This window comes from Myxocyprinus asiaticus, chromosome 1, assembly GCF_019703515.2.
Source record: "Myxocyprinus asiaticus isolate MX2 ecotype Aquarium Trade chromosome 1, UBuf_Myxa_2, whole genome shotgun sequence".
Taxonomy (NCBI): Eukaryota; Metazoa; Chordata; class Actinopteri; order Cypriniformes; family Catostomidae; genus Myxocyprinus; species Myxocyprinus asiaticus.
The window spans coordinates 59,047,078-59,071,421 of record NC_059344.1 but is presented as its reverse complement, the minus strand read 5'-3'; the positions used below and the strand labels follow the sequence as shown (position 1 = coordinate 59,071,421).

General features: G+C 37.1%; 1 protein-coding gene across 1 annotated transcript in view; it reads left to right on the top strand.

The window, feature by feature from the left end:
• The window catches only part of nfat5b (nuclear factor of activated T cells 5b), a 68,174-nt gene extending 44,063 nt beyond the window's left edge, over positions 1 to 24,111 (top strand). The window contains exons 3-13 of the mRNA XM_051696309.1: positions 2,082 to 2,673; positions 4,699 to 4,885; positions 7,894 to 8,084; positions 8,910 to 9,082; positions 10,951 to 11,085; positions 11,224 to 11,276; positions 12,290 to 12,422; positions 12,700 to 12,768; positions 12,849 to 12,946; positions 18,637 to 20,389; positions 20,471 to 24,111. Coding sequence (XP_051552269.1) covers positions 2,082 to 2,673; positions 4,699 to 4,885; positions 7,894 to 8,084; positions 8,910 to 9,082; positions 10,951 to 11,085; positions 11,224 to 11,276; positions 12,290 to 12,422; positions 12,700 to 12,768; positions 12,849 to 12,946; positions 18,637 to 20,389; positions 20,471 to 20,709 — 3,623 coding nt within the window. The 3' untranslated portion in view covers positions 20,710 to 24,111. The remainder of the gene's footprint in view (positions 1 to 2,081; positions 2,674 to 4,698; positions 4,886 to 7,893; positions 8,085 to 8,909; positions 9,083 to 10,950; positions 11,086 to 11,223; positions 11,277 to 12,289; positions 12,423 to 12,699; positions 12,769 to 12,848; positions 12,947 to 18,636; positions 20,390 to 20,470) is intronic.
• Positions 24,112 to 24,344: the final 233 nt, after the last annotated feature.

Below are 24,344 nucleotides of genomic sequence, written 5' to 3'. Positions count from 1 at the left end.
TGCCAAAATTTCACAATTTCTGCCAGGGTATGCAAACTTTTGAGCACAACTGTAAAAGTTTTTTTTGCCCACCATTATTTATTTAATTGCATTAATAATGGGACAGCAAATGTATATGGGACAACAGATGAATGTTTCAGAAGTGTTGTAATTTTTGTTTAAGACAACAATTTTCCATCCATCTTTTTTCTTCTCTAATTTGCGTATTTATGCAACACAAACAAACTGCTGTGAAGGCCTCAAATAAATGCCACAAACAGGCTTAATTTACTGTTTCCCTCCCTTTAACACTTTAGGAATGCCTACAAGCTGTCAAAAAGTTTATTGTGAACTTATAAGATGTTATAAAGTGTCCCCTTTACAGTACATCACCCCTCAGTTCATGCTGACTGAGATGTGGAGATTTTCAAGGCAAATTAAAGTTGGATGACATTAGTTTCAGTTTTACCAAAAATAAAACTGGGACAGTTCTGAAGCCTTTTCATTTTAATACATTTTAATGGTCAGCTCTTATTGCTCATTGGTTGTCTCATTTTCATTCCAGGGAGTTCCCTCTGAAGCAGGGAGTGTCTGCATACAAAATGCTCTGCAGTTTTCTGCTTCATAGGTCAGACACTGGTTTATGTTGTTTCTGTGGCTATGCTCACTCCCATGAAAATTTGTTTACAAATTTGCTTGCATCATCTGACACACGTTTGCAGCAACTGGATGAAACATAAATACATTGAAAACACATTTTGTAACAATTCAAGATGATACAGTACATGTATAGAGATTTTGAATGAAACCAAGACATAAGAGAAGGATACTATGGCTAGCTAACTGTGTGTAATGTCTTGAAGAATGATGTCATGCACTGCTTTACAGTCACTCTACACAAAATGCTTGTTTTCCTTTTGTGTCCTTGTATGTCTTAAGGGAACACCCAGACGTTATTCAGCATGATCATTTGTTTGTTTATACAGTATATTTATATCCACTGAACAGCATTTCTGCTTTTGCAATTGTTGACATTTGCCCTCCAAAATGACAATTAAAAACATTTTGTTTATTTATTTAAAACCCAGTAGGGCTCGATTAAAAGGATTTATTTATTTTATATATTTATTATGGGCCAGTAGTTCACAATATTGTATGCCTAGCATATACAGTGTGTGTGTGTGTGTGTGTGTGTGTGTGTGTGTGTGTGTGTATATATATATATATATATATATACACAGTATATAATATTATATTGTATTATATTATTTATTGTTATTATTACATTTAATTTTTAGCAGCATATTTTATATGTGTGTGTAAATATATATACTGTATATACAATAAGTCTTAGAAACTTAGTTATTAAAATGTATTTATTACATTTTCTTTATAAAACAAATATAAACTACTAGTTTGAAATAATAGTTGGAAGTTACGGAGCTATAACGTAACTATAATGTAATTGTTATGCAACTGTATAATATACACAAAAAAATATTTTAGCTTATTTTTAAGATTTAAGCATTACTATTTCATAAATTCTATCATATTCAATGGTGCAATGTTTAAGAAAATTAAATGAATAAAACTTAAAATATTTAGTTTTTCTATTATATTTTATAAAAATTTCTCAATTTTATGGAATCTTTTTATTTATTTATTTTTTGACTGTAAGCTATTAATTCATAAACACATTTTACTGAAAGACAAAGTTATACCATGATATACATTAAAAAAAAAAATATCTTGGGCTGTTATATAATGTTACTATGGCAACATATTAAAATCAGAATTATTAGACAAATTAATCTAAAATGTTTAAGTTTGCAAGGCATGATAATGCATATAAAAAAATGCACCATTGGCCTGATAGCTCAAGTGACCGTTCCATCAACTTGCCTGAAATTTTCTCACACTGGCCCCAGGCTAGCAGGCCGTCCTTATTGTTGAGCCCTGTCCAGTAGATAACTTTCCAAGAAACATTAACAACAGGAGCAATTGGAAAGTCAGAGGTGACAGAAAGCAATCGTGATGAAATGTATTGCTGGCCCATGTTGATTGAGATGCATTTATTCATTGTCTGATTGTACACACTACAGATGCCTCATCTGCCTCCTCTGCTATGAACATGGGAAGTCCTCGCACTGCTTTTCCCATCTCTACCAGTTCAACCGTGCACTCCACATCAGCTTCAGAGCAGATTGCTATAAATGACAGCAGCACACCAGGAGATTCAACCAGCCGAAGGAAAGCTGTGTTGTTGGAAAGCAGGGTCTCCAGCTGCAACAGGGTGTGCGATGAAAAAGGTGAATCCAGCCAGCAGACTCAACAGCAACACCTGATGACGCCTTCCAAACGGTCTGTCCTCAACATCTCGCCTCCACCCGAAGACCTGCTTGATGACAGCCGCATGTCCTGCCAGGATGACCTTCAACTGGACTCAGAGCAGAGCAGCAGCATCTGGATAGAAAACTCAGTCTCCAACTTCAGCATCGTGAGCTCCAGCTCCTACAATGACAACACTGAAGTGCCCCGCAAGGCCCGCAAGTGCACTCCGCGGCAGAAGCCCGGACCAAAGCCGATCCCTGCTGAAGAGGCCAGCATGGATGTCTTTGATGCAGATAGTGCCAAAGCTCCACACTTTGTGCTCTCACAGCTTGGCCCAGACAACAAGGCCTGTTCCAAATCAAGGTGAGTCATTGCAGTACCATGGTACACTTTGTGCCTTATAGCGATCATAAAATATTGGTGGCTTTTGTTGGAGATTGGCTCTATAAAGTTGATTTTAATTGCTAAATTGCTGTCCTTATTTAGTAGTTTACATTTGTAAAAAGAACAGATGCTTCAAAATTCATCTTTTAGATATTACGGAGTGTAATTTATGTTGTAGAACAAACCTTAAAAGTCTCAAGTAATGCTATCCACAAGCCTTATTTAACTCAGAAAGACATTTTAAAAACCCATTGGTAAAATCTCTTCTGGATTAAGACTACAAAATGAACAGATCTGTAATTTATACAGATACAGCTGAAGTCAGAAGTTTACATACACTTAGGTTGAAGTCATTAAAACTAATTTTTTAACCACTCCACAGATTTCATATTAGCAAACTATAGTTTTGGCAAGTCGTTTAGTTTACTTTGTGCATGACACAAGTAATTTTTCCAACAATTGTTTACAGACCGATTGTTTCACTTTTAATTGACTGTATCACAATTTCAATGGAATTTACATACACTAAGTTAACTGTGGTTTTAAGCAGCTTGGAAAATTCCAGAAAATTTTGTCAAGCCTTTAGGTAATTAGCCAATTAGCTTCTGATAGGCCAATTGGCTAATTGGAGTCAATTGAAGGTGTACCTGTGGAAGTATTTTAAGGCTTACCTTCAAACTCAGTGCCTCTTTGTTTGACATCATAGGAAAATCAAAAGAAATTAGCTTTAGAATAAAAAATGTGGACCTCCACAAATCTGGTTCATCCTTGGGAGCAATTTCCAAATGCCTGAAGGTACCACATTCATCTGTACAAACAATAGTATGCAAGTATAAACAAGATGGGACCACGCAGCCATCATACCACTCAGGAAGGAGATCCATTCTGTCTCCTAGAGATGAACGTAGTTTGGTGCGAAAAGTGCAAATCAATCCCAGAACAACAGCAAAGTATCTTGTGAAGATGCTGGAGGAAACAGGTAGACAAGTATCAATATCCACAGTAAAATGAGTCCTATATCGACATAAACCGAAAGGGTACTCGGCAAGGAAGAAGCCACTGCTCCAAAACTGCCATAAAAAAACAGATTGCAAGTGCACATGGGGACAAATATCTTACTTTTGGAGAAATGTCCTCTGGTCTAATGAAACAAATTTTACTGTTTGGCCATAATGACCATTGTTATATTTGGAAGAGCACCATCCCAACTGTGAAGTATGGGGGTGGCAGCATCATGTTGTGGGGGTGCTTTGCTGCATGAGGGACTGGTGCACTTCACAAAATAGATGGCATCATGAGGAAGGAAAATGATGTGGATATATTGAAGCAACATCTCAAGACATCAGCCAGGAAGTTAAAGCTCGGTCGCAAATGGATCTTCCAAATGGACAATGACCCCAAGCATAGCTCCGAAGTTGTGGCAAAATGGCTTAAGGACAACAAATTCAAGGTATTGGAGTGGCCATCACAAAACCCTGACCTCAATCTGATTGAAAATTTGTGGGCAGAACTGAAAAAGCGTGTGCGAGCAAGGAGGCCTACAAACCTGACACAGTTACACCAGTTCTGTCTGGAGGAATGGGCTAAAATTCCAGAAACTTATTGTGAGAAGCTTGTGGAAGGCTACCCAAAAAGTTTGACCCAAGTTAAACAATTTTAAGGCAATGCTACCAAATAAAAACAAAGTGTATGTAAACTTCTGACCCACTGGGAATGTAATGAAAGAAATAAAAGCTGAAATAAATCCTTCATTCTACTATTATTCTGACATTTCTCATTCTTAAAATAAAGTAGTGATCCTAACTGACCTAAGACAGGGAATGTGTTCTATGATTAAATGTCAGGAATTGTGAAAAACTGAGTCTAAATGTATTTGGCTAAGGTGTATGTAAACTTCTGACTTCAACTGTATCTCAACTTGTTGTGCTTGAAAGGTTCTAAATGCAACCAAACAAATGGCTACAATCTTTAGTTTCGTGTCCACTAATGGTGCTTGTTTTCTAGTTCTGATGGACCACAATCATCTGGTCACAAAGCTGGGATACTGTCTGGTCAGTATCCTCAGAAAAGTGAAGGGAAAGAACTGAAGATTCTGGTGCAGCCTGAGAGTCAGCATAGAGCCCGTTACCTGACAGAGGGCAGCCGTGGGTCTGTGAAAGACCAAACACAGCAAGGTTTCCCTACTATCAAGGTGGGTCACACAGACTTAATGTATTTAAACAAGGTAAGCCCGGACAAGTTCATTAAACGTAAACAAATTTATGGAAACTCGTTGCCCGAAAAAAAAGTTCATTTTTCTGTGGTAAAAATGTTGGGTTGTTTCAGCTTATCTTAGTTTTGTTATCTTTGCTTTGACTCCAGTTACATTGATATAAAAATATAATTTTTTTAACTAAAGAAGCGGCCTGTTTTGTTCAAATAACAAATATAATTACACTTTTTTAAACACTCTTGCATTTTAGCTGTATACTTTATGCAAAGCACGCAGTACATTATTTGGCTTTTAAGGCATTGGCAAATTGCTAAGCCAACACAGTAGTGATGAGTTGTGAGGGAGGCACATAGACCTCAACCACTTGACACACACTCCTCAGAAATGGTGACAATCAACAAACATCATTAAGTAAAAAAATGAGCTCTTAACATCATCTCACAACTATTAACTAACAGTGATGACAAAAACAACAACAGCAGCACAGATTAAGTCTTCAAACAACAAACAATAAGCCTGTAGTACTAAAACTAACCATAAAAAATATATTCATACCGCATGCTGGGATCTGGCAAATCAGCAACATTGCTCAATATTAAATAGTTTGTTTAGACAAATTTGTTAAGCTAGTGGGGACAATATTTAGGGTGATAACGTTTGTCTAACGTGTTTAGATTCAAAGTAATTTACACTTGTCAGTTTGCAATAAATGATGCAGAGTTAACTGACTCGGATTTTGATTGATTCAACAAATGTTTTTCAGTTGATTTTGGCAAATGCACATTTTAATTCAACTTCAGTATATAAACTGATTTAATGAGAGGACTAAAACAGGCTCAAATAAATAGATTGAACTATAGAAGTCCAGTAGAATGAGAGAAATCATTAAAACCATCCACCTCAACTCAAAATACTTACGTAATGGAGGTAATTTGTTAGGATTTATGTTTATAGTACTTAATTTATTTGGGTTAAAACACATCAGGGATAACAGTGAACCAAACTAACCTGGATGTCTTATGTAGGAAAAGCAAAGAGGCAGCACTATTCATTGTGAGCGAATTTACTTTAAATTAGCTATTACAATTTTAAATATCTCATTTGCTATATTTTAATAAGCTTTTTCATACAAAATACTGCAGTTTTCACAAAACTACACTATAAAGTCAAAGTTACTTTGAAATAACTCTTAAAGGGATAGTTCAACCAAAAATAAAAATTCTCTCTTCATTTACTCACCCTCATGACGTCCCAGATGTGTATGACTTTCTTTCATCTGTAGAACACAAATGAAGATTTTTAGAAGAATATTTAAGCTCTGTTGGTCCTCACAGTGCAAATGAATGGTGGCCAGAACTTTGAAGCTACAAAAAGCATTAAGTCAGCATAAAATTAATCCATATGACTCCAGTGCTTAAATCCATATCTTCAGAAGTGATAAGATAGGTGTGGGTGAGAAATGGATCAGTATTTTTGGCCTTTTTTTTTTTTTTTTAACTAGAAATCTCCACTTTCACATTCTTCTTTTTGTTTTTTTGGCGATTCACATTCTTCAAACATATCGCCCCCTACTGGGCAGGGAGGAGAATTTATTATTAAAAAAAAAGGACTTAAATATTAAGATATTTATCATATCGCTTCTGAAGACATGGATTTAACCACTGGATTTGAATGTATTAGTGTTGTCAAAAGTACCGGTACTTCGGTACCAAGTCGGTACTAAAATAAAAAAGATGTCACGATACCAGTGATTCTACAGTACTGGTAGTATCGAGCACCGACTTAATTTGGTACCTGCACGCTGACATACGACTGACATATGACTGCTTTCAAATGCTCACACGCTTATTTGAGCGTATGCTCTGTTACTGCTTTTACACTGAAATGCACAACTAAATTAAAATAGTGATATGTCCCAGTGTGATTATTAAACCGTGAAATGCTGCAATCTTAGTCTCCATTCGAGCTGCATGAGCTTTAAATGAATGTGTGAAGCAGACCGCTCATACACTGGAAAATCCACTGACATTGAGAATCATTCGTATTGTATGAGAGATGATAGAGCAGAGCACTAATCCACTGTGAAGCATTATGTTTTATATAATTGATATCATTAAATCACAGCATTTGCGCTTTAACGATCACACTGGACCGTGTAGCGAACTGTTTATATGGATAAGTTGAACTTCTGTCAAAAATACACGTCAAAATAAAAGCACGATTCATAATAAAAGCTAAACGTCTGAAATTGAAGAAATTGCAACAGAATTATATTATAACTGTATAGTAAAATGTAATCCTCACTGTAGAAATAATAATAATTATAATTAATGAATAATGATTGTAATATTAATACAAATTAAGCAATATATCACAAGCAAGAGTGCTTTTGTACTGAACAAATGTTTGTTAAAAAAATGCAATGGTATGTTGAAAAGTAATTGTTCTATTTTTTTTTTATTTTTTTTTACATGTTAAAAGTTTTTAAACGTTTACCATTTTGATAATGAAATTAAACTTTAAAACATGGAATTCTGTAAAAATAATAAAAAAATGAAAAAAGGATTTGGGGAAAAAATAAAATGGATTTCAGTAGGGCCCTCAAAACAAACAAGTGTTAGAAACACTTGAAGGAAACATGCATATCTTTTAATTTATTATTTACATTGAAATTTAACTTTAAATATGCTAAAGGAGTGTGCTCAATAGCACATCATATTAGCTAATTTTTTCTGTGGTATCAAAATTGGTATCGAAAACCATGAAATATCACCGGTATCAGTACCGACTGCTGAAATTTTAGTACCGTGACAAAACTAGTATGGATTACTTTTATGCTGCCTATTTTGGACCTTCAAAGTTCTGGCCACCATTGACTTGCATTGTATGGCATTTAAAGTCTAATATCATGGTTCTCGTTCTTTGCTGTTGATGTTATGTTTGTACCCATGTTGCTCTGTTAACCATACGTCTCCTGGTCTTCACAGCTTGAAGGAGTGAAGGAGCAAGCGATCCTGCAGATTTTTGTGGGCAGTGATGCTGGACGTGTGAAGCCTCATGGGTTCTACCAGGCCTGCAAAGTTACAGGCAGAAACACAACAGCCTGTAGAGAAGTGGACATTGAAGGCACCACTGTTATTGAAGTGCCTCTGGACCCCAACAACAATATGACTCTGGCGTATGTAACAACTTCTTAAAAGTGCATCAAACTGGGGCCTGAGTAGCTCAGCGAGTATTGAGGCTGACTACCACCCCTGGAGTCGCGAGTTCGAATCCAGGGTGTGTTGAGTGACTCCAGCCAGGTCTCCTAAGCAACCAAATTGGCCCGGTTGCTAGGGAGGGTAGAGTCACATGGGGTAACCTCCTCGTGGTCACGATTAGTGGCTCTTGCTCTCAGTGGGGCGTGTGGTAAGTTGTGCGTGGATCGTGGAGAGTAGCATGCTCCACATGCTGGGAGTCTCCGCGGTGTCATGCACAGCGAGCCACGTGATAAGATGCGTGGATTGACTGTCTCAGAAGCGGAGGCAACTGAGACTTGTCCTCTGCCACCTGGATTGAGGTGAGCAACCGTGCAACAACGAGGACCTACTAAGTAGTGCAAATTGGGCATTCTAAATTGGCGAGAATTTTTTTTTTTTTTTAAAGTTCATCAAACATCAAGCTTAATAATTTCACTAAGGATACTTTAAAATGTTAAAGAGAGTTCACAAAAAAATGAAAATACTGTCATCAGTTACTCAGCCTCATGTTGGTCCAAATCCATGATTTTCTTATGTGCGAGACAAAAGGAGATGTTGGGCAGTAAAACATGAGTGGGAGTAAATGATCACAGAATTTTCATTTTTGGGTGAACTTTCCCTTTCTGTTCCATTTAGTTTGTAACATACATTATAGTCATATATTGTGATGAATATGCAAAAGCAATACACAATTGAGAGGTTGTAATGTTATATGGTGTTGATAGTAGTGATAGTGATTAAATGACAGCAGGGTGTCTCTACAGTGTAGACTGTGTGGGGATCCTTAAGCTCAGGAATGCTGATGTGGAGGCCCGTATCGGGGTGGCCGGATCCAAGAAGAAGAGCACCCGTGCCAGGCTGGTGTTCCGAGTCAACATCCCACGCCTCAATGGCTCTGTGCTCACGTTACAGACCTCATCGTCCCCCATACTGTGCAGTGAGTGGCTTTGAGTTATTCATAGCATCTCCCTGCTGGCGAGCCCAGCTGGTGCTCTCATCACATAGGAGATGTAGGGATTAGAGGGGGGCATAATGAATGTTTATATTATTAAGGCCATAGAGCAAAAAAAAAAAAAAAGAATGAGTCTAAGGCAGAACATTAGGTGCCTACTAAAAAGAGCTTTTGGATCAGTCAGTATTTTGTACTTTGAGTTTTTATGCTTTGATATTCAGATGAAGCCAATTAATTTGCCAGCCAATGAAAATATTTCAGGTTAAATACAACTTTAGCTCTGTTAACAACATCTGTGGAATGCTGTTGATTGCCACAGAAAATATTTTCAATTTCAAATTTCCAGTTTTTATAAAAATACTAGAAAATGCCTACAGAAATTTCACTAACAATGGAAGTCTATGGGGTAAGTGTTCCTGAGGGTTTAAAAGCAGAAATTAGAAACTTTTGTTTTTGTTAAAGCACTTTCATAAATTCTCAAGTAAAAATGTTTGTAATTTGAGCTCTAAATTGGCCTTTTGAGTTGTGACTACATTTCTGGGTGGATAAACCTCTGGTTATGCATTACTGAGTTTGAGCAATGAAAACAGTAGTTTACGGATATGTTACATCACTTTGGTGTTTATGTGTTAATGTTTAAGTATTATGGTTATACTGTCAAAACAGTTTGACGGTTGCATATTTTAAACATTTATTTGGAGTGCTGCACACTTGCCTTCTAGGCTTTAAGTGCATTATTGTAAATGTGTTTTTTTTTTGTTTTTGTTTTTTTTTGTTTTTTTTACAACCTGATTGACAAGTTGAAATTGCATACCTTTTTTTAGGCGTGTAAGACTTTGGTAATGTAGTAGGAGCATAAAACTGGTAAATGAGAGAAAAAAAATCTTGTGTCCAGTTTTCTTCAAAACAAAAATTGCTGATTGCTCATCTGGGTAAATCAAGCTGTTCTAACATTTAAGTTTCCAAAAGCAGTCTTCAGTCTTCAAAATCTTCACAAAAAAGATTTAGAAGAATATCTCAGCTCTGTAGGTCCACACAATGCAAGTGAATGGTGACCAAAACTTTGAAGCTCCAAAAAGCTTATAAAGGCAGCATAAAAGTAATCCATACGACTCCAGTGGTAAAATCTATGTCTTCTGAAGTGATCCAATCAGTTTTGGGTGAGAACAGATAAAAATATAACTCCTTTTTCACTATACATCTTGCTATTGCAGTCTTTAGAAACATGATTTCAAGCTTGATTACTTTTCCTGGTGCTTGATGCATATGCAGAGCACTAGATGGTGCCAGGAAGTGTAATCGAGGCTGTTGATGTCACAAGTTATATTTTGGTCTGTTCTCACCCAAAACCGATTGGATGACTTCAGAAGGTATAGATTTTACCACTGGAGTCGTATTGGAGCTTCAAAGTTTTGGCCACCATTCACTTTCATTTTATGGACCTACAGAGCTGAGATATTCTTTTAAAAATCTTCTTTTGTGTTCTGCAGAAGAAAGAAAGTTACACATCTGGCAGGAGGATGAGTAAAGGACGAGAGAATTTTCATTTATGGGTGAACTATTCCTTTAAAATTATAATTAAAAGATTTATGAAACTATTAGATGCAGAAATAAAAAATAAAAAAAAAAGGCTTAACTTTCAGTCTAGCACATCATATATGATGATTAGGGAGTAAATATATATCCATTTGCTGTTTACAAGATGATTATATGGATTTGTTGGCCTACAAAATTCAGATTTGTCAGTGGAAACCAAATATTTAGTCAGTGTCTGCTGCACAGAAACATTGTTATCTGGCTGTGTATCCTAACAGTCTCTTTTTCTCTTTCTCTGGTCGGTTCTGTTTTCATAGCCCAACCTGCAGGAGTACCTGAGATACTCAAGAAGAGTTTGCACAGCTGTTCAGTTAAAGGGGGGGATGAAGTCTTCATTATTGGAAAAAACTTTCTTAAAGGAACCAAGGTCATATTTAAGGAGAATGCTTCAGGTACGTTATGAGTTTCCCATGTTTACATGTTAGAACAGTGCCCTTTTTAAGGCAGCTTTTCCTATACTTATATGAATATACTAATATTATATTCCTATTATATATAGCACTTCTTGAACTGTTTAACCTCTGTTGCAGATGATAAATCCTGGAAAGCGGAGGCTGACATTGACATGGAGTTTTTCCATCAGGTAAGCCATAGCATCTGCTGTTCCTATTTTTCACTGTGTGGGCTGAACAAGAGCTGTAAAAATAGAGGCAGCTTTGTGCAGGTCACAGACATCACTGTCCCCAATTGTTGACTGACATGAATTTGGCAAGGACCACCGATTGCTGACCTAGATACACAAACAGTACGCAATGGTGTTTAGGATTTAATTCAGTTGTATTCAGCCATTGTTTTTCAATATATCTGTTTTACTATTACAAGCCCTGAAGTATAAGCATTGATCTGTTAAGTTTCAGTGTTTCCATATATTGTTGCATATGCACAACTAAGCAGTTTTACTATAAAGGACACATAATCAAATTATATCAGAGTAATTGCCTGTGATAATGATGCTGTAAGCAGCAAAACAGTTAAGTTTCAATTGCAAAAAAATGAAGGTAAGATGAAATAATAATGGAGGGACTATTTACACTAGGTGTAAATAGCACCTGCCATACAGCACAGCTATTTGCAAATCTAGGTTTAGGAGCAGGGTTTGGTGTATGGTGTCTGTGGGATTCTAAACAAACACAAACATGCTACAGTGATACTTCTATTCTGTATGTTAGTATTTAATTAGGAGTGTAAATAGTATCTCCCACTATTTGCACCAGGGTGCAATTAGCATTTAACACTATTTGCACTTGGTGCAAAGAAGATGCTTTTTGGTGCTACTAGCGCTTAGTGTGGTTTTTAGGGGATGGCTCAGGTCCCTATGGTATTTCTTTGCCTGTTTTATCATCCACCAGCACCAGGTGAATATCATAATTAGCAGATTGGTTAGAAAAGCCACATGATTTTAGATATCATTCATATCCATTGCACAAACGGTGTGGGATGGGATACATGTCGAAGTTTGTTCACATCCCTAATCCTAAGCATGAGCAATGGTAATAGTGCTTGCCTTAACAAGCTCCACTAAGTATCTAGAAATTGCTTTAAATTCAAATTTTTCATTCAGTTCTTTTTCAGTTTTCTCTGTCTCTCCCCTTTTAGAACCACCTAATTGTCAAAGTACCTCCATATCAAAACCCAGCTATTACATCTCCTGTGGCTGTGTGTATCTGTGTTGTGACAAATGCTGGACGTTCCCATGATGTGCAACCATTTACATACACTCCAGAACCAGGTCTGTGTAATCTCCACCTTATAAACAAATTGGAGTTACTCCGGAGCAACTCCTCCACCTCCGGCTCACTTAAACAGTTTTTCTTTATTAAGCCTTAAAAGGATAGTTCACCTGAAATAAAATTTCTGTCATCATTTACTCATCCAAATGTTGTTAATAAAATCAAACAGGTTTGGAATAACATGAGCATGAGGAACTTATGATAGAATTGTTTATTTTTTTGGGGTAAATAATTTCTTTAAGTAAGTCACTGATCTTTTAACATTATTGTTTACAGTTGTTGATTTGTCTGTGAAGAAGGAAGTTTTACCTCCAGTGACACCCTGTTGTTTTGAACAAGTCAAAGGTAAGCAAACATACAGTATGAGCATTTTTCTATTGTGCATATAAAACAATTATAAATGACCTTCTTTCTGTTGTTTTCAGTAGTAATGGACAGTGCCTTGATGACCCCAGTTTTGCCTCTTATTAAACGAGAAGCAGTCACTCCAATGGAGGTCTCCAGTAACCCCTCAGCCTTCAAGGTTTGTACACAGGTCCTGACAAATAATACTGTCCAAGCAGATCTAAATGAGAAATCTTTAAAAAAAAATCTTGTTAAAAACACAAGTTCTTAAAGTAAATGTAATATTTATTATTTATGTTGATTTCAGACATTTTTTGGGAAAAAATAAATTTATAGCATTTTCTACAAAAACAATATAATGACTTTTAAAATGTCAAGTTTTGTAACCTTCGGGAGTCACGTGACACTATGCGAGGGTTGGTCGCTTAAACTTTGTGACAATTATCCTTTTAAACTATTTTAACCAGTGAGAACTGTAATAGTTTTGTTTGCTAAACTGTGCTGGGAGGGCAGGATGTTGAAAAATTTGAAATTGTCGGCCTGTGGGGACATCGGAGCAGGTGTAATAATGTTCGTTTCTTTGGAATCCCTGAGGGAAAGGAAGGTCAGGATATGGTGAAGTTTTTGGACAGGATTATTCCGAATTTGATCGACACAGTGGACCGTCAGCTCGAAATAGAGCGCGCCCACAGAGTTTTTAGTCAGCTTCCCGGGGCGGGTGACAGACCCCAATCTATCCTGGCAAGATTCTTGTGGTCGGCTGACAGAGACTTTGTTCTACAAGAGGTGAGGAATAGAGGCAAGTTGTGCTGGGAGGACCACAACATCATGGTTTTTACGGACTTTGCTGGAGAGACTCAAGCGAAGCGGGACAGATTCAAAGAGTGTAAAAAATTTCTGCACCAACAAAAGGTAAGCTTTGCTCTGCTTTATCCGGCTAAGCTGACAATTGAAGGCAAGGATGGGCACAAGACATTTACATGCCCACGACAAGCTATGGCCTTCATTAAATCAATGGTGTGAGTGGGTAATATTGCCTGCAATCAATCAACAATAAAGTACTTATCATGCATTTTACTGATGCAGCCTGAGAGGGTTTGTTATTCTGTTGGCTGCCCACTGACTCTCGCTCTTTTTTTTTTTTTTTTTTTTCTCTTTCTCCCTTTATTGACTTATTGTTGAGTTCTGAATCCATCTGGGAGGGACTACACATTTTTTTCATCAGTTCATGATTTACTCTAGAATAGACTTTTTTTCATATATCTAAGTCACTTATTCCATCTGCCACTGACTGCTCAATTGGGAACATTTTAGTTTCAGATCATGCTTTGGTGTGTTTAGAGATGTTGTCACATATAGAGAAAAGAAAATCATATAGATTGCGCTTTAATACATCCCTTCTAAAGGACCCAGCATTTCAACAAATGTTGAAAACAGAAGTCAGTGTTAATGTAGAAGCTAATTGGTCCTCCATGTCCTCTGTGGGTGTGGCATGGGAGGCACTTAAGGCAGTTCTTAGGGGGCGGATCATACAATATGCTTCATTCATTAAAAAGATCAAAGCACAGGAAATTAATAGAATTAGAAAAGAGTATTAAAAGTGCTAAAACAGAGCTGAAGTGCTGAATGTCATCCAGTGGTCTTAGAGAGTTGACTCAGCTAAAATATAGGTACAATCCTATTCTGTCATAGAAGGTAGAATTTTGGTTATTCAGGTCAAGACAGAAATATTTTGAGTCAGGGGACAAAGCAGGGAAACTTCTTGCCAGATACATAAAACAGAAAATGTTTTTTCCACCATTCCTTCAGTGACATCTTCTGGAGGCAGTACATTTATTTCTGCAACAGATATTAAGGCCTTTAAAGAATTCTACTTAAATCTTTATAGCTCCATGTGTTAGTCCACCGATAAGGATATTAGCAACTTCGTAGACCCATTAGAACTTCCTAAATTGACGAGTGATCAAAAAGACTTTCTTGACTCAGATATTAATTTGGAGGAGCTTGTTGAGGTAATTAAAGCCTTGCCAACAGGTAAGGCACCGGGGCCCAATGGTTTGGCTGCAGAATTTTTTTAGATCTTATGTCACAGAAAGGTCATTAAAGAGAGGTTAAGTCATTAAAGAAAGGTGAACTTCCGCCAACCATGACGCAAGCCCTGATCTGTCTCATTCTTAAAAAAGACAAGGACCCAAATAAATGTAAAAGTTATCGTCCAATTTCCCTGATCCAGTTAGATGTAAAAAAAATTAAAAAAAAATAAAATAAAATATATATATAATTTTTTTTTTTTTTTTTTTTTTACATCTAACTGGATCAGGGAAATTGGAAGATAACTTTTACATTTATTTGGATAAAAAATTTAACCACACCATATTGCATATTTCTCCCATGCAATTGGGAGAAAAAATAAATATATATATTATTATTTTTTTTTTTTTTTTCTCCCAATTTGGAATGCCCAATTCCCAAAGTGCTTTTAAGTCCTCGTGGTCATGTAGTGATTTGCCTCAGTCCGGGTGGCAGAGGACGAATCCCAGTTGCCTCCGCGTCTGAGATAGTCAACCCACGCATCTTATCACGATGAGCGCATTGCCATGGAGACATAGCACGTGTGGAGGCTTCACGCCATCCACCACGGCAACCACGCTCAATTCACCACGCGCCCCAGCGAGAACGAACCACATTATTGCGATCACAAGGAGGTTACCCCATGTGACTACCCTCCCTAGCAACCTGGCCAATTTGGTTGCTTAGGAGACCTGGCTGGAGTCACTCAGCACACCCTGGGATTCGAACTAGTGAACTCCAGGGGTGGTAGCCAGCGTCTTTACCACTGAGCTACCCAGGCCCCTAAAAAATATTGTTTAAAATTCTGGCTAACAGATTAAGCAGAGTAATTACATCTATTATACAGTACATATAGATCAAGTGGGGTTTATTCGTGGTCGTAGTTCTTCTGAAAATATTACACTTTTATAAATATTATGTGGTCGGTTGTGAATTATATTCATTTCAATTTTTTTTTTCTCTTGGCAGGGGAACCTGGCAAGGCTGTCCACTCTCCCCTTTATTGTTCTGTCTTGCCCTGGAACCATTAGCAGCCGCAATAAGAAAAGAGGATGATTTTATGGTGTGGTGCATAAACTTCTACTTTACGCAGATGATATATTATTATTTGTCTCCAACCCTAGCAGATCTATGCCTAGCCTCCATAAAATTATTAATTCTTTCTCCAAACTTTCAGGATACAGGGTGAATTGGTCTAAGACAGCATGTTGCCCTGCCACTGCTTTCCAACCTGGTGCCTTTCAATGGCCCAAGCAAGGCATTAGATATTTAGGTATTTTATTTCCAGCAAATTTGAGAGATTTAGTTAGTTAATTTTCGATCTATTATTGAAAAAGTTCTCATGTGATGTTGATAGGTGGGCTTTACTACATTTGTCTATGGCAGGGAAGATCAATGTTATAAAAATGAATTGTATCCTCAGATTCAATTATTTACTGCAGTCTATCCATTTAGAAGTTCTTTCTTATTTAATTTTTTTTTATATATAATATCTAAGTCCTTAGGAATGGTAAACGACCTCAGTTGCATTTCAGTAAGTTACATAGACCAATTGACAAAGGAGGTTTAGGCCTCAAAATCCCCAAAGTTTTGTTTTATTTCTATGCCTATAGTCTAAGACACCTGGCCCATTGGTCTCTTCCACCTGAGAGAGCCCCTCCCTGGTACAACATTAAACAAGTGGTCCTTGCCCCAATCTCACCATTGCAAAGTCTATCAATTCTTTCTATCAAATTGCCTAGAGAATTAAAAATTCACCCCATTATTTCACACATTCAGTATGGGCAAAGGTTTCCTGTATGTTCAATTTTAATGTTTACTCAAGCATATGATTGAACCCCAAATTTTCAGGTATTTACAGTTGCTCCATTTAATTTGTACTATTTTTGGTGGTAGTACACAGCCCCCTGAAGCTCCATACACTCTTTGTATGGTGCTCACATCCTTTGGAAAGGGGTATGAAGCGTCAGTGTATTATGCCCTGTTTATTCAGAGTCTTGGTGATGGGTCCTTAACAGCTCTTAATAGGTTATGGGAAAGAGATTTTAACTTGGTAGTGGAGGATGGGGAGTGGGAAAGAATTAAAAAAAATTTAAACTATGTCTAGGGATGCAAGGGTACACCTTATTCAGTTTAAGATTTTGCATCGTTTCTACTGGACTCCCTCTAGATTGTTTAGACTTGGTTTAAAAGACACACCTACCGGCTGGCAATGTCAGTTTGAGGATGGAGACATAGCCCATGCTCTGTGGTTCTGCGCTAAAAATCAAGAGTTTTGTTTAAGTGTCCAGAATTTTATCTGTGAGGTTCTAGATACTCAAATTTCATTCTGCCCCAGACTATTGGGTGATGGGGCGGTTATTAAACTAGGTGACAAATATACAAAAAGATGGGTCCAAACTAGTGTAATGATTGGCAGACAGATAATTCCTAGAGGATGGAAGTTAAATGGTGCTCCCTAATTTCAAGAGTGGTTCACTGAGTTGGGCAGGATGGCGGCATTTGAAAAGATGTCATATAGACAGTTTGGCAGATTGGATGCGCTTGGTAAGAAATGGGACAGGTATTTGTATTTATGGAAGGCTCTCAGTGAGGACCACATGAAGAGAGACAAAATTGTAGTAGTAATTGTGGATTCTGTTATTTGTGGAATTCTTTCTTTTCTCTTTGTTTGTTGTTTTTTTATATTTTTGAAAATATTTTTTTATTGTTTTTTTGTTTATATGTGTGCATTGTTTAATGTAGGCTTTGACATCTTGTTTGTTGAGGGACAGGGTGGGGTTGGGGAGGGGGAGGGGAAAATAATGGGGGTTAAAGTGGTAACACTTTACAATATGGGTGCATTAATATGCATTAATTCATGCTTAACTAATGCACAGATAATATTGATTTAATGTATGACTCATGATTAACTAAGCCATTCATTAATGCTTGCCACATCAGCAACTAATAAAGAGTCTGTCTGATTAATATATTAAGTCATATATGAATTGCTATTAATTAAATGTGTCATCGTGGATTAATTCCTAACAACTTATTATATGAACTAATAGTGTTAATGTGTAAATTACCACAATGAGCTGAAGCCATGTATTTGAACTTCCACTCAATATGGGTACACTAATATGCATTAATACATGCTTAATAGTTTACCCAAAAATGAAAATTCTCTCATCTATTACTCACCCTTATGCCATTCCAGATGTGTGTGATGTTCTTTCATCTGCTGAACGCAATGAAGATTTTTAGAAGAATTTCTCATTCCTTTTGGTCCATACAATGCAAGTTAAAGGGTGCCAAAATTTTGAAACTCCAAAAATCATATAAGTCAGCATAAAAGTAATCCAAAAACCTCTAGTGGTTAAATAAATATTCAGAAGCAATATGATGGGTATGGGTAAGAAACAGATCACTTTTACATTCTTTTTCTTGTGTTTTTGGTGATTCACATTCTTCATGCATACCGCCCCCTACTGGGCAGGGAGAAGAATTTCAAGCAAAAAGGACTTAATCATATTTATCTGTTTCTCACACACACCTATCATATCACTTCTGAAGATATGAATTAAAACACTGGAGTCATATGGATTACTTTTATAATGCCTTTTATGTGCTTTTTGATGAGATAATTTTCATTTTTAGGTGAACTATCCCTTTAGTAGATTCTGACAAAAACAATGAGTGTCACATTACTGGCTTATATGTAAAACGCTAGACTGAAACAGTAAATTACCATTGCAAATGCATTTCTATACATTTTATTGAATTCTAAATGGTATCCTGTTTGCAACCCAGCAGACCTCAGATGTTATCAATTCAGCCCAGCAGGCCTTAGAGATGAGTACTGAGATCCCCACCAATATTTGCACATTTTCCAGTCCTCTGTCCCACCAAACAAGAGAACAGGAGCCATCACAGAACTCTGTCTTTTCCAACAAAGAGCCCTTCAGCACCATCCAAGAACAGGACCTTGCGCCCAGCAGCTCTTTTCATGTGCCAAATAAATCTCTTCTCCAGCAAGGAGTCCAGCCATTCCTTTTGGAACACAGAGACAGCATTGGACAGGAGAGGTCCAGCAACACTGGTGGTTCAGTGGTGGGGCTCTCTCAAATAGACGACAACCCTCAGCAACAGCTGTCACTTCTACCTCCCGATGAGGTGGCACAGCTGGAGCAGGCAGTACGGCAGCTGCAAGCAAAGGGATTCTGCAACATCCAACTCCAATCTGAGAATTCACTGTCAACACAGCGACAACATCAGCTTCAGCAGCAGCAACAGCAAATCCAACAACAGCAGCATCAAATCCAGCATCAACAGCAGCAAATTCAACAGCAACAGCAGCACATCCAGCACCAAGAGCAACATATTCAGCTGGTGCAGCAGCAGCAAGTTTTGGAGAACCTTCAACATCAGCTCTTTCAGCCGCAGGTTCAAATTCTTTGTAGTTCAGAGCAGCAGAGCTCTTCCCAGGGTATGGTGCAGAATGGAAGTTCACTCTTCCAGCAGACACCTCCACCACCACCACCACAACAACAGGCAGCCTTATTTCAGCAAGCCAAGAAGCTCATATCTATTCAAACTGGCTTTCTTCAGCAGCAACCCAACCATTCCTCACCTTCCCTTTTTCACAACCCTACGGCCATGGCTGAAGTCCAAAGCCCCCAGGAGGCTCTTTTTCACACTCAGAAGACCTCACCCAACCAGGATCAGGTCCAAGCTTCCCTTTTCCAAAGCAACCTCACGGTTCTCAGTGGATCCGGTCTGTCCACAGAAGCTCAGCCCTCTGCTACCAGTATGTTTCTTTCCCAGAATGCAGTACCGGGTCAGCTCAATGCCAGTCAACCTCAGCAGCTGTCTTTCCTCACTTCCATACAGGCATCTTCTCTGGAGGCCCCCTCTGTATTCCAGGCTCCAACCCAACTATCTCCCAACCAGCAAAGCACTCCAATGGAGCAGCAGCAGTCACCACAGCGGGCCCAACCTGGTTCCCTATTCCAGAGCATCTCCCAATCGTCAAGCAAACTCTCCTCTGGCCAACAACAGCAGCCTGGTCTTCTCCTCAGTTCCTTAACATCTGCAGTGACACAAGACCAAACCTCCAATCTGTTATTCAGTGGCCAAGTCCAAATTTCATCGATGAACAACAGCGCCTTAACTTCCCCAGAACCACAGAACACCTCCCTTCCCTTCACTGTCAGGCAGCAGGAGCCATCTGAACCCATGATGTTTCAGGATCAGACTACTATGGTGATCAACCCGTCCTCAAACAAGCCCATGTTCCAGGACCAGCAACCCATGCAGTTGGCGCCAAGTTCTTGTACAGGCTCTTCACAGTCTGTAAACCTCTTCATGGCCCAGTCCAACTTGCCAGGGGGAATGGCTTCTCAAGAAACACTTTTTGCACCACAAAGTGATGTAGCTGGACTTCAGACCAGCACTTCTTCTCCAGTACAACATCCTGGTCCCCTCTTTCAGACTACAATGAGTGGAAGCCTCAACCAGCCCAACCAGAATCAGCAGCCCAACCTCTTCCTCTTTGAGATCCAGAATGGTAAGGCAACGTTAATGTTTCAAACTTTTGAAAGAGCCATAAGTGCCATAACTCATTCATTCAACTATTTCTTTTCTCCAGAGTGCCGTCAATTGATGAACTCCCAAGGAACCACGCTGTCTGATCAGATCATTGCCATCAATCAGTCTGGTCAGAGTCAGCAAGAGAGCAAAGGGCAAATCCAGTGTTTACTTGGGCAACCCTTGTCAGACCCTGGAATTGTGCAGAACACCATGACAACCTCTCAGAACATGGAGAAGATTGATGACCTTCTGGTGAGCCTTCAGGAGCAAGGCAATAACAACTCCCACACATATTAGAGCCTTCAAGCTTTAGCTTTTTGACATTTCCCATCCATATATGTTGGTTGACATTTCTTGCACACATATTGGATATTTAGATTGTTGGAGATATTTTGCTCATACTGATCATTGAAAATAACTATTTATTCTTACAAAGTTCTCAGAGTAGGACATTCACTTTTACATAACTCCACCCATGAACTTCGAGAAACTGGCTGTTGACAGATTTGGCAAAACTTGTTGGATAATCACAGTGGATCTACAAGTTGTCTACAAATTAAGTTTTGTTAGTCCATTTTAGCTATTACTGTTTGACAGCACTTTTGGAGAGGATTTAGAAGAGCAGGACACATGTGGTGACTACAGTTATACTTTAGTGGCATCACTACAAATATTAACATAATTTCTGGATTCCACACATCTTTTATGTTGTCCTGTGATGTCTGTTTTTAGCTGTGAACTAAACTAATCATAAAAAAACAGAATGCCTGCTATTGGTATGTCTCGATACAAGCAGTCTGCAGTGAGAATTTCTGCCTCAGTACACTTGAGTATCTATGTATAAGCTATTTTTCATTTCATGTTTTAGATTAGTCAAACTGCGAAAGAAAATATCTATATGAAAAATAAACTAAATGTGTTTTGGCATTTTCCTACAGCACTTCTTATATAAGTTTTCAGTGTGGTTAGTTACTCCTGATTTTACAATTTGTCAAGATTTCTATCTCTATCTCAAATGTTTACTGTACATATAATTCTACTGTCGTTCATCTGTTTAGACTTCTGTTTATTTTAGACTGGTCAATTTAATAGCATCAATCAGAAAATGCACATTCATGGTTAAAAATCCGAATCAGATTATGAAATACAAAGAACCTTCATTTAGCTTCTGCTATTTAATAATAATTAAAAAAAAAAAAAATCTTGCCATCTCATTTAGCTTGAGTGATTTCGGATGTCTGCTTAATGTTTTGCATGTCTGAGTGTCCTATATACATGCACATTTGTGACATTTAAGATATTTCTAAAAGTGTCTCGTGTTTTCTTCTACTTATTTTAAAATATTTGCGTGATGCTCAAAATATCTTTTGTCATTATGGTAGTTTATTTTATTTGCCAGCGTCTGGAACGCTGGAAGAGGGCAGATTGCTTTTAATGGCAAATCAGAAGGGAGTGTCAAACCAGTATTACAGACAAGTTCTCTAAATATACTGGCATACAGTATAGATATATACTGGCATACAGTATAGATATATACTGTAAATGCTGGGAAGCAACCCTTTAAAGGAAGTAACCCTTTATCTATTTTAGTAGAAATAGAGTTTGTTTCAAGCATTTAGCCTGGTCATAAACATAACTGTAAAATACATTTGTAAAATTTTAATTTCTAGGGCATGTCAAGACTTCAGACAATTATCAAGTTTGCATCTACTTCTTGACAAATTATCTACTACATGGCCAGTTCTGTGGCTCAAATGGATGTTTGCATATTTGGTTGTGAAGTGAGTTTGTTTTGAATGCATAGAAACATTATGTGAGCTCTATATTTTCGGTAATTTCAAGCTCATACTGTATATGTGTTTGGGTGTCAGGCGCGATGTAAAGCTGCCAAACTAGAATCATAGGCTGGTGTGAAGTTAGTTGGCAGATATTGTTTTGTTGTTAGCATAAGGGTAAGTACATACATTATGAGGGAGCTGTTCTCTGTAATGTCAAAGAAATGGCTCATTTGAGCCTGCTATGTTTGGTATTAAATGTCAAATTTTTTGACCATTTTCTTTGCTCAGAAACTTTGGTGATTTTTATACCTACTTTTTAGTAGAAACTATTTTAACCTCTTTTTGGAGATGTTTTGCTTGAAGGGTGCTGTCACATATTTCTGAATGAGAAAGAACTGTGAATTTGAACTGGAAAAAAGCTTTCCATGACTCATCTTCATCTCTGTACAATACTAATTTTTCTTTTATTTTTGTTGTTTCCATATTACTCTATTTAAGTGAATATTGACTTTTTCACCAAACCTCTTTTTAGAAAATATTAATTTATTATTATTTTCAAGGTTATGTCTCAAGTCTCAAGAATTTTCTCAGTTAAAATCAATGCCTATGTTACATTTTAATTCAGCTGCATAGTTGTTACAACATATTTTATATTTAGTTTGTTTCTTTTATCTGATATCTTTTCCAGAAGAAAGCATATGTGCAGACCATATACTATTATAACATGATCATTAGGCTGCAGAGGTGTTAATTACAGTAATTATAATAATGCACAGTGATACAATTGTAACATTCCTGTTGTAGTCTCACTATTGCAATGCATAATGCATATGTGGTCAGAACAGGATTTCTGATAATTATTTTATTAAACCTTTGGAAAATTAAAGCCATATAATCCAACATTACCCCTCAAAATTATATTTTGTGTGATTCAGAAATGCACCATGGGACCAATTATTATTTATTTTTATAAATACATTTATAATTCAGAAATCCAATCTTCTGTTTTGGGTAAAATATCAAAAAAATATTATTAAGCAATAAATGTACAAGATAAAGTTTGCAAGTGCAATGTCTGTATTTTTGAAAGGGTTTTCTTTTACAATATTCTATTTTTCACAGTACAAAATTACAAATGAGGCTTGGCATATCATTCCTTGTTTCTAATAAACAGAAATACTAAATCTATTCCAAAAAATACGCCTCTAAAATGACTTATTTCTGTAAGTTGCATGAAGTGGTGAGTTTAATTGGTAGTTGTGCCTTGTGATTTGGTGATTCCTTATTGCCATTGGGGTTTTTTTAACAAGTAGTTGGACCTCAGTCATTACACAATGCCCCTTTAAAATAAGTTCAAAGAAATATGCATGTCTAATAAATTTCAATTTACAAATGACTAGAAAATAAAATATTTTTTACAAAATCACAATTACTTTTCATTTTAATATATGCTTAGTTTTAAACTTTATGCAGCAGTAAATACGTTGCTTTAAGCTGCTATGCAGTTACACTGAGTGCAAGCAAAAAAACATTTGTCATATTCAGTTGGACTTCTTTAATCCTTTAGCAAAGAGGAACTTAAACTGTTATGGTTCTGTTGCTTTTTATGATAATTCCTAATGTGCCATAATGAATGGCACAATAGTTATGTCATTCTTATGGCAAGCTACTTTAATGTGTCAGTTCACTAGACAAATATGGTGTTAAATGAGTGCTGTTTGTTGTGTCTCTTATTTTGTTTTGAAATTGTTATGACTGACAGTTGATATTGGATGTAAAGCTGAAATGCATTATTAGCTACTTCTGAAATATTAACTGTGACACTTTATAAATATTTGTGCTTTTGGTTGGGCATTTTTACTCTTTCAGCTATTTTTCTGTAGATGTGCTGCTATATATATAAATAAAATAGGTTAAAATAGTTCAAGGATTGCGCTCTTGTTTTCAATTAATTGTCTGTTATAGTTGAATACATCTTTCCTATTAGTGAACACCAGCCTCAAAGTAATATTAAATTGCTTAGTTGCTTAAAAAGTTTATTTCTAGTATGATCAAATAAAAAACACATCATGTGTATACATGAATGAATGAATGAATGCCATACAGAAATAGCAGCACCATCTTATGAGCACTAGAGGTCACTGCTGTCAGATA